The 11,451-nt window shown below is 37.2% G+C and overlaps 1 protein-coding gene across 1 annotated transcript; it reads right to left on the bottom strand.

Annotated features, from left to right (window-relative positions):
- Window positions 1–3,575: 3,575 nt before the first annotated feature.
- LOC121958195 (macrophage mannose receptor 1-like) lies at window positions 3,576–7,374 on the bottom strand. Its single transcript, XM_042507068.1, has 5 exons — window positions 7,284–7,374; window positions 6,793–7,185; window positions 4,481–4,801; window positions 4,263–4,354; window positions 3,576–3,662 (listed from the first exon to the last, which is right to left on the bottom strand). Exons 1-5 carry the CDS (start codon window positions 7,318–7,320, stop codon window positions 3,576–3,578), a joined length of 930 nt encoding a protein of 309 aa, XP_042363002.1. The 5' UTR covers window positions 7,321–7,374.
- Between the last annotated feature and the right edge of the window lie 4,077 nt (window positions 7,375–11,451).

Raw genomic sequence — 11,451 nt, 5'->3', positions numbered from 1 at the left:
AATAAAGACTTAAGATTGGACAACGACATACATCGTTTACCCATCATTCATCACTGCATCTGTATTTGAAATACATACCAAAGAAAATATTCATTTTAGTGAATAGTTTTGTTTTAATAGTTAGTTGATCACTTGTGGTATAAGCCTATAATTTTGTTATAGTTTGAGGCACAGTGACTTTTTTTTTTTTTTTTGCAAAAACCTTGATAGAGGTGGGTTTGCACATATGAGGGTCTATATAGCAATTTGTCTGTGAATGTTATTGTAAATGTTGATATTTTTATTCAACCTTTTTGATAACCTGTAAAGACAAGAAAGCATCTGCAAGATTGTTGCACGAGCAACAAGAGAAACACACTGATGTATTTGGTTTGTTAATAAAGTTAATAACAACAATCATTGAATTCTTTTAGTTTATGCTACTTCACTGCATTATGGTCATTTTCTTTATGGCAAGCTTAACAAACAAAACTACAGTAATAGAAGCTGATTAGCTAGTTAGCTAGCTTTACATACTGTTGACTTGTGCACAACAGTTTAGTATTTGTATAGTTTGGGGGATTGTTGATATTGGTGCTTTATCAAATATATTTGTTGAGTATTTCCAAATTTGGAGCACATTTCCCTAATGTTTGCCGTTTTATTCACAGGGGGCCACATTTGCATTCAAAGCATAGTAGTGATGTCATTCATATGTGACAAAATCACCTCTGAAGAGTAACATGGTGCAAAACTGGAAAGCGAATGTGAATGATCGTCATGACTCTATTGCCATAAATGTAAAATTCACTGTTGGAAATGAGAAAAACTTCAAACCCCTCAAGGCCTCTCTTCAATCTCTTGGCAGAAATACAGTTTTATGTAAAATGCAGATATTTGCACCCCATCTGGAATTACAAATTACAAAATAAATACGAATGACCTTTACTTTTACAACCTCTAGAACCTCAGGAACGACATTTTTTTTGTTTAACTATGTGAGCTCTTTTTTTAAATATAAAAAATGCTGCTGAAATACACTCACGGAGAAAAAAAAAAAGTTTCTTCCCTTTTCTCCCCAAAACGGTCAGACCTCCCTCCCCTAAGGAAAAATTAAAATTACAATGGACCCCCCCTTACTCACCTTCATTAATTCAGACTCTGATAAGTGAAGGAAAGAGTGAAACAAGAGAGAAAGGACATTGCTCAAAGAGAACAGAATGAGAGTCAGCTCTACCCTCGTCCACCCTACAGTACACAGGAGAGAGGGAGGTAAACAACTTTCAACACATAAATATTTAAATGTTTCATTAGATGCTGTCTCGTGAGGAGACTAAGGAGAGCTCGGGGATTTAGCTCCAGCAGCAGGCGCAAAGTCAAACCCAGTCAAAGACATCCATTCTGTCAATAAGAACAAGGAGTCTTTGGAAGTGGTGAATTATATATATGAATATGTAAATGAATTATATATGTTCGTCTAGAATGAGGTATCAATATCTCTTAAAATATGCATGTTTTACAAGTTATTGGCTATACATCTTGTAAGTAAGAATGGAGACATGCAAGTGACTTTGTCAAGCAATCAAGTCAGTCATGCTTTTGTGCTCTTACACTATGTCTATTTTGCAAGTGGCAACCTTTGAGGCTAAAAAATTAAGCCACACAAAAGTTTCAAAAAGTTTTAAAGTTCCTCTAATGGCCACTTGAGGCTGGCTCCAAAACAATGTATATCCCCCACAGACCCCCATATTACAAAATGCAACTTTTACAACAGAAATAAACATTAATAGCCTGGTACAAAATATGGTTTTGGTGTTTATAACTAATTTCAACATTCATGACAACTGTACAGGGAGATTCATTTTTATAAACTCACCTGTTTACATTTTATTAAGGCCCACAGTTACGCATATTTATGGGTGGGGCCACTTTGAGTGAAACCTGTTCGCAAGGCAACACTATTGTCTGTGAGTCAGATGCACTCTTTACTCCTCCACTGCTTCAACCTCTCGTTCAAACAGAGAACCCCAGTAATGAGTCCTAAAACCGCAAATTCATTATCATTTCTGCACCTCTGGTTTCCTCATACCAAAGTCAATAGGTGTTTTTGAATGTGTTTTTGTTTAGGAGCCTAAAACAAGGCCTGTAAGCCTCGTAATGGTGGAGACGTGACATGGTTCAGTTTAGCCTTGCAATAGTTTTTTATTTCTGGCGATTGCATTTAGGTTTTCAAAAATCCTGAAAATGCTGTTCATTTGTGAATTTGTTGGTAATAGTTGTATAATGGCAATATTACACTCAAGGATGTGCTTTAACATCATTTGTGTCACGTGCATGTGCATTGGTCTTGACCACATCACTTTGGTGGTAAAAAGGATATTAAAGCACACCCTCAAGTGTAACTTTGCTTAATTAACATAAACATTTTATGATCCAAAGGCTCTATTAATGACTTATAAGTGATTTATAAAGCATTAGAAAATGATTTTTAAAAAAAACATTTGTAGAGCAACTCATTGCAACTTAGAAAAAATGCTTTATGACAAAGTGGTACCAGCTGTGTTTATATTTTACTGGCATTGATCCGAATCTATTTACATATAGACTTGTTTTTGGCCTGCATTGCAACATTACCATTTTCCCATTCACCCATCCATCCATCCATCCATCCATCATTACTAATCTTTAATAGGGGATTTACTTTAGCAAGGGGATGGGCAAAACTTGGACAGGTCGCAAGATTATCACAGAGTATATTTACTATATGTATCCATAACTTCCAGCCACACCTATGCCAATTCTTCATACTTTCTGCATTTAAATGATTCCCAGATGTTTTTCCAGTTCCATCTCTCCATATTCCCTACATGTAAGTCATGTCTTGAATACAAAACAGGAAAATGCACGTTACCACATAAGCCTATCCTGGAGCAAGTACAGCAAATGCAAACTCTCCAAATGTTGACTTGCAACTCATTCACAAATCTTATTCTAGTCCCTGACTATTCCTCTGTTTGCTGTGCACAAATCCTGTTTGTGTGTATATGCCACATGAAGCTTAACAACTAAAGACAAATAAAGAAAAAATATTTTGCTTTTAAAGGCCAATTATAATGAGTAACCATCTCTGTGTACATAAGCAGAGTTTAATCCTGGCCCCGAGCCACAGCCTAAATGGTGTCACAGTAATCTACCATCATCTACCATCCCTTTTTAAAAAATGGACCATCACCTTCCCCCATGCATTCATTAAGACTAAGCAAAAACACACTTCTCATTATTCTTTACTACTAAATCATATGCGGATTAAACAGTGTTATCCAGAGTGATAAAATACAATTTGACAATTCATGTTGTAAAACAGAGTTAATAATGTTGGCACAACAGAACTGTTTAGTAAGAAATACCAAAGGAAAAACAGCAGGACAAACAGTAATTAAAGCTCCACACTGAAAGTACATAATTGGCATAGATTTAAATTCTCTAAATATGTATCTAGAACTAAAATAAACAGTCACCATGGTTTAAGCAGGAATGTGTTGTTTGTAGGAGAAAGAAAACAGACAGCATTTACAGTATTGACTCATAGCTTCTCTCTAATGGAAGACCTTTCCATTTGGTTGCTTCTTCCATTTCAGTCTGAACTTCTGACCAATCCCATGGTCCCTCATACGTCTCTCCATCTACAAGACAGAATAAAACTTACTGTTGGCACCAATTTCCTGTATATTGATTCTGTTGCAATATAAGACAGTGCTGCCGTTTTAACAATTCACACAATTAATGAATAGATTAAGATCAAATATTTGAACCTCAAAAAATATTAAATTCAATGAGCTACAAATATGACAAACCATGATTACTTCCTTTGGATTTATTACACCTCCAATGGATACTTTTAACCTCAGATTTGGAAATGACTGATCATAACTTGGAGAGAAGTTTATTATCTGAATGCAGTCCTCAGATCAGTTCAGGTAGCATTTTTAACATGTCACTGCAGTTCCAATGAGTAACTGTTGTGCTTTTATTTTTCTATGATATCATAAGACCCATTTTGCCATTAGTCAACATTAGCTGATAGCCTAGTCAGCATGCTAATACATTAAATAAAGGTGGTGAACATGTAAAATATACTTGCTGAGCATCAACATGCAGCATTGTCATTTTGAGTTTGTTAGCATGCTGACATTAGTGTTTAGCTTAAAGCATTGCTGTGTCTCATAGAGCTGTTAGTATATCTGCAGACTCCTGTTAACACTCATAGGAAGAATGAGACTGACATGGTTCAAAACAGCTTCTTGCGCTGAGGGATCATTCAGGTCCACAGATCCGTTAGACTTTAGCACAATCCGCAACAGCCTTATAATGGGAACTGCAAAATGAGAATAAGTCATGGCCTCTTTTACAACAACACTTTTACAACTACTTGTACATGTATCAATATCTACAGATAAAACAAATAGTGCTAAACTAATTGGCATGGAATTTGAATACTTACCTGAACAGATGAATGGTGTTTTCCTGTCACAATAAAGATCATACCACCCTGTCTCCAGACTACATACACAACGTTCGCTTCCACGGCCATTGGGCTCGCGATATCTCCATACTCTAAAGGAAGAGTTACTCTGGTCTGACCATGTCCAGACATCTCTGGACAAACCAATCCACCAATGTGACTGATCAATGACGCTCATGATCTTCTCCTTCTCTTGCTGGTTTCTTATGCTGGTCAAGTCCGTGTATTTCTCCCTGCAGTTACTCTGAGCTGATAACCAGGTCATAGGAGCCATAACTGGAATGTACTTCTGGGTGGACTCTGAAATTATACAGCACATCCAGTGGAAGGAGAACCCTTAGCATCGAAACATACACTGAGTGTAACAAGGTCAAGCTACAAATATAATTGTTAGTCATATTAGTTGAAACTGTCACCATTTCTTAACAGTAGTACATGAAACAGATAAGATGCAAAAAATCTGGCTCCTCTTAATGCACCTAATGGGACTTTCAAGGATCCACCAAACCTGAATGTCACCAATAAATCAGAGCCACAGAGTCTTAAATGCAGTGTCAATCACTGTTCATGAACAAGCTGCACAGCCCTCCTCTCCTGCGCACTCGCAATCAGGCTCAATATCTTCAGCGCACGGCTTAAGGGGATGCTTTGCATACACACAGGTAACACCCACCAGCAATGAAGATACTGCTCATCCCAACTCTACCAACAACAGCATAGATGGTAAAGACAAGTAAAAAGAAGACCACTGTGACAGTGAATGTGGGAGCAAGTTTTACGCTGTAGCTTTCCTCTGTTGTGCTTGTCTTTGCTGTGTACCCTGTAGTGTGTGCAGGAGCAATAATTGACACTCAGTACGCTTACATGCACAGTTATGTCGAGCTACAGTTATTGCTCAGTTAAGTTATTTAATTGGAAAACTGTCCTTGTCCCAGTATACAAGCACCAGGAGAGAATCTATTTTTTGATGGAAGTAGGTGCCAATATGCTCCTTTCAGCTTGCTGCTATCAGGCCTTCTTCTGGATGACCTATTACATCGCATACCAAGCAAGTTAGCAAGCGGCGATCAGATTGCATGTCAGATGGTGAAATCATGGATAACTTTTCGGCCTTGTACATTTTGTACATACTATACCCTTTATGTTTAACCGCTGTCTTGTTTTGTTTTCCTCCCTTCTTCCTTTTTTTTGTTTTTTTTTTGGCATTCTTCTATGAGTTTATGGTGTTTAACTTTCAGGTCCAAGCCCTGCGCAAAGACTATGGAGCATGCACAGAATGCCTAGACCGGATCAAGTCCTTTTGAGGGATACACATAAAAGAGTAAATCAATCCTGAGCCACATTATCTGGGTGTGTTCAAAGAAATTTGACTTAGTATTATTTCAGCCAGACCAACATGTTTACATGTATCTTTAGATGGACTACCACAAAAAATTGACTTTTTCCAACATCATGTAAAAATACTGAGTATGTTAGAGACTCCTCTTGGTGCAGAGGATTCTTGTGAATGCCATTAGAAGCACTGGGAGGAGCCAGAAAAAAACAATTCAATTCAATTCAATTCACATATTATCTCTCATTTCTAACCGTCAGCAGTTTTCACAAATGTTACCAACTTAACTTTGAAAGAAGTATTTCACTGCTGTTTAAGTTAAACTGTGCTGTCTATAAAGCACACAGATGTGCATAGTTTTGGAATTGGTAACACATGACCAGAGAAAACAGGTTTGCAGTTGCTCAAGGAGCAGAAAACCTAAAACTACCAGAATGCACCGCATAGCACTGGACCAATAACACTCTTGCTGGTAGGTGACATAATGCAAGCTTAGTTGTTTTGACACATGAAACAATATGTTGTCCGGCTGCTAACAAATTATCTCGAATTACAAGTTAACAGTAAGTTAAAACATGTTTCTGAAAACATCTGAGGTGAGAAATATTGCACTGAGGGAATCTTGGTTCATAAAATTTTATAGTTTGTTTGCATTTTTGTCAACCTTTGTTTTACTACTTCAGGGGGCAGTCTGGCACCCACTTCCTGTTCACAAAGTCTCTTATGGCAGCCAAACAGTGCACTAAAATATGTTTTTGAATATTTTTTTAGGAAAAAAATAGGCAAAGCAGTAACAGAATCTTTTTAAAGTTTGATATCAGTTTGGTGACAGTGGTAGAACATAATTTATTGACATGCATTATTACCTTAAAAGCTATGAAAATGTGTGTGTGTGTGTGTGTGTGTGTGTGTGTGTGTGTGTGTGTGTGTGTGTGTGTGTGGAGGGGTTCAAACTCACCATCATAGCACACTGACTTTCGTAAAAAGCTGCATGATTGGTCATTTAGTGTGCCCATATATATTTCCACACAGTGTTCTTTTCCTTGGAAGTTGTCCACTGCAAAAACCAACCATTCTCCCAGTTCAGTGTTGCGATCATCACCGTAGAGATATGTGTTGTCCATGGACCATCTCCAGCCTTTAAGTTCATCATAAAGTCCTATCCATGCATTCGTGCCATAGCGTTGCATTATTTGTCTTACTTTTGCCCAGTCCTCCGCAGTCTCTATGGTCGCCAGGTCGGCAAAATTCTCTCTACAGTAACTCTGAGCCTCAGTCCAGCATTTATGCAGTGGTATGAAGTAATACTCTCTGGAGAAACCCAGTGAGAATGTCGGAAGTACTGAAAGTACTGAAAGAAACAAGTTCAGTGACTGTTTGCAAAAGCTTGTAAAACATATTCACACGTTGATATAGTGAGTGAAAGCAAATCCATGAATATGTACTAACCTAGAAGCAGCAAGATCCCAGATCCTTTCTTCTCCATCACTGTTTTAATATCATACTGTACAAGTCTGTAATATTAATAACTGGAAAAAATTATGAAGAAGATAAGATTTTTAAGATTGATAGGGGAAATTCAGTTGTAGCAGCTACAAAAGGACAGCGACAGTACAGATTAACAGAAAAACTCAAATATGAATAATAAGAGGTTTAATATACAACTAGAATAGGAATTTAAGTAACAAACTATCAAGGAACAATTAATGCAGTTACTTTATAATGCCACTGGGTAATGATACTTTGTCTTTGACTGTGTCAATATACAAATTTAATTGAAATATAATATGTGTATTACTTAATAAAACCGTAAATGTATTAAGATAGCATAGTATAATAGCATTCAACATAAGATATATAAAATGTGAAATCCAGTCATACAATACAACATGATATATCATGGTACAGAAATAGAACAGAGGCGTAGAATATCGAATAAAATGTAGTAAGTGTATAGCAAATAAGAAATATAGTACAATATATAACAACATATATATAAAAAATACAATATTCAGTCAGTATCCAAGTATCAGTCAAGTTTTGTCTGGTCAGTTCTTACCGTTGTGTTTTCATTGTTGTTGTGTTTACGCTGAAGGTGAGGCTTGTGATCCCTTCATCTTAGAGACAATATGCAAACGTGTGCAAAGCATCATGTGACAGGAGAGACATTGTGTTTTCATATCAGTACTACATTAAGCAAATATAAAGACAACAGGAAGAACACAGAAGCCTACTGACAGCTGTTCACAGGAGATGCACATCATTGTTTTCTAGCGATTTTAAAATGATTAGCAGAGGTGGAAAATAAATGCCAACCATACACAACAGACATAATGTTCTACATGTGATCATTTATACAGAAACATATAATCATCTTCATAGTGCTGACCTGAGGTAATTACTGCAAGGACACACAATTCTTGCAGTTGTTTCAATGTGTTGTTTGGGTGGTTTTGAAGGGCTGGTGCATGGGATGCACTGGTGTGATTTCCTTTACAGATGTATGTACTTAATGCGCCATTTGTATTTGTATTTGCCTATATTTGTAGTGTAAACAAAGTTTACTGCTCTTGGCAGTATGTACTTTCGATCCATTTATCTTTATTTAAGTACATACAATCTTTTTCAACAAACTCATAGATACACGCATACAGATGCAGATGGTAAAAAGCCTAATTATTTTCCAGGTAGGGGGCTTATTTTTCAATCTTGCAGTGTGGATGTGCAGTGTTATATTGCCCTTTTCAGAAAATAATAACACTGCTTTTATTATTTGACTTAATAGAAAATGTGATTGGTTGATGATGTTCCATCACATGAATTCAGTCTGATCTCGTGCGTCTTTTATCATGTCATGTCTTTAGGTCAGCGTGAATCTGATTATCGGCATTTTAAAATGGCACTTTACATATACAAAGATACTAAGATGTTCATGAAATTAACTTGAAACTTGCAAATGATTACTGACCATTTTCCTGTTTCAAACACCATATGACCTTGACTGGCAATGTTCTTTTGAGTGATGAAAGTGCTGTATAGTTTCTATAAATGGTTGGATTACTAAATAGGCTTATAGGCCACAGGCCCAGGGGCCCAAAATGTAAGGTGGCCCCTTCACTTGCAAAATGTCACTCAAGTTAACAGATACTAACTAGAAAGAGACTCAAAATGACCACAAACAGATGCAAAGGAGACATAAACAACCACAAACCGATGCAAAGGAGACATAAACAACCACAAAGACACACAACATGACTATAAGGAGACAAAATAATCACAAGGAGACACAAAGTGACACAAACGACTGAGAAACGCACAAAATCAAAGACACAAACCAATACAAAAGGATACAAAACAACCACAAGGAGACAAAAAGTGACTAAAAAGTGACACAAAGTGACCAAAAATAACGCAAAATCACCTTAAAGAGACACAAAATTTCCTCAATGTGACACAAAATTACCTCCCTGTCACAATGTAGTCTTCCGAAGATTTTAAAGAATTCTCATACCTTCTATGTTATGGACAAATTGACTCATCCATGAGCATCTAATCATTTTACACTACACAAATCCACACTGTACTGTAAAACTTAACAGTACTGACTTTTCAACATGTTTGTTTGTCTGCATTTATAACCAAGTGTTAATGCATTTGTGTAGGAAGCTGTGTTGTATATGCAAGTCCTGCACAGAATTACAAGGAAATTGGATTCCTACTTGTCCTTGGTAAGATATGCATGAGTAAGAAAAGAATAAAAAGAATCGATCCCCAAAATGATGCTCAGGCAGGGCCAGAGTGCAGCCAGCATGCTTTACATATAGAGCATATTCATCTGAACTGTATGGCAGCGGAAAGTTTTTGGAAATGAGAATAATTTCTTTGCTGAAAAGGAAATGTGAGCGCTTTTTGACTCGCTGTTTTCCTTGCATCAGCTCCCTGCCCATTGTTTCTGGTGGCTAAAGCGTCTTAAAGTAAATTACTACAGAATCAAACCATCCCCACACTTTGATTCTGTGTATGATAAATGATTGATTATGGTCATTAGTGGGATAGAACACTGAGCTCTCTTCTGTGCTCAAACTAATTGTGGTCTGCGAGGCTGGAAGTTCTTAGTGATCTGACTCAGGTAATTATGCTGCGCTTTCATTTTCCCACTGAGGTCTTGCAAGAGCCGTATAGCCACATGCTGAAATGACCTGGCATTACTGCTAATCTGTCCTCCAAAGCCACAGCTCTCCTGCTCTCTCCCTCCTCTAATAACATTCATTTGTTATCCTCTCCCTCACACTATCAGTTGAGGGGAGATTCTCTCTGCGGGTATTAGCCTAAAATGTGAGGACTTGAGGACACAAGTCATCATTAGGACATCACAATTGGGAGTAATCCGGATTCAAAGAGAAGGACGTTGGTGCAGGAAGGGATCTAACTCAGAGGACAAATCTCTCGTAACTACCGCAGTGTGTCACCAAATGTTGGGATTATCTCGGGGGGTGGAAATGCACAGTACATTACAACTTAGGCTGGGATCGCAGCCAGCAGGGTCTATTACTGTGATCACAGCTCACAAATCTTAAAGGGCAGTCTGTGGTAATAAGGACGATGCACATATTGAAGGTTCTCCATTCTGAATTGATGAATTAAACAATGTTATTTGTGTTCAGTTTGGGTAAATTAACCTAGCTCAGATTTGAAATCACACAGCCTTTTCTCACCAAAATGTACTTATATATTTGTATTATACTTGTATATTTGTGTGGTTGCAATTCAAGAAAAAACACTTAAAATGAGCCATATACTACTTTCCCACTGCCAGTAGACCAAAGCTAGACAAGTGTGCCTTTCTGTTATTTTTTTTTCAGAGATGACTGCAAGATACACTTACACTGACTCCCAGAAATCCTTCATACGTGGCCGCTCCCACGTATAAGGGGCTTGCCTTTCCATTATCGCTCTATAACATACCTACGCAGCCTTCAATTGTAAATAATGACGGCTGGTGCGGTGTCTGCAATAGAAATGAACCCCGATAAGGTTTTGAACATCCATCGCCATGCTTCTTAGAATGTTATCACAAGAGGAGAAGTCACATAACATTACTCAATGGAAAGGCAGTCATCTTGTGTCTTATTGACATTTCGAAAACATCAAAGATCAAGTTTTGTGCAAATCTATACTGGAAACCTCTTAGTGCTGAACATGCTAAATGGATCACAAATTCTGCATCGTTTGAGAACACCTTGAGTCACCTCAGGAGGATGGCAAAGTTGGATGTATGTGTTACTTTTAGCCTGTTATACAACAGGAACTTTTTGAGGGGCTCAGAAACCACTTTAGAAACTTTAAAACCTATCCAATGTTTCAGAGAGTCAAACCTTGAAGCTGCTACAACTTGTGTTCTTGTATCTTTATCTGTTCTGTTCATGTAAGCATTTTCATTATTTTGTATTCTCTATTTTGCATCTGTATTCGTTTTTCTTTTTTGCATTTCATGTAAAGCATCTTTGAGCACCTAGAAAAGCGCTATATAAGTCCTATCTATTATCAATATTATTACTATTATTACAACTGAATTCACAGAACGATGAAGCCATATTGCTCTGGTGTTTTACATTTC

Source organism: Plectropomus leopardus, chromosome 18, assembly GCF_008729295.1.
Source record: "Plectropomus leopardus isolate mb chromosome 18, YSFRI_Pleo_2.0, whole genome shotgun sequence".
NCBI classification, from domain to species: Eukaryota; Metazoa; Chordata; class Actinopteri; order Perciformes; family Serranidae; genus Plectropomus; species Plectropomus leopardus.
Note: the sequence above shows the minus strand (reverse complement) of the source record. Positions and strands in the feature narration are given on the sequence as shown.

Bases quoted from the DNA above. Each gene is read 5' to 3' on its own strand.
- LOC121958195 (XM_042507068.1), bottom strand. From the start codon at position 7,320: ATGGAGAAGAAAGGATCTGGGATCTTGCTGCTTCTAG. The intron at 4,802-6,792 runs GTGAGTTTGAAC...GTATAATTTCAG, and splicing joins AAAGTCAGTGTGCTATGATG to AGTCCACCCAGAAGTACATT. The intron at 3,663-4,262 runs GTCAGTCTCATT...TCTGTCTTGTAG, and splicing joins AAGAAGCTGTTTTGAACCAT to ATGGAGAGACGTATGAGGGA.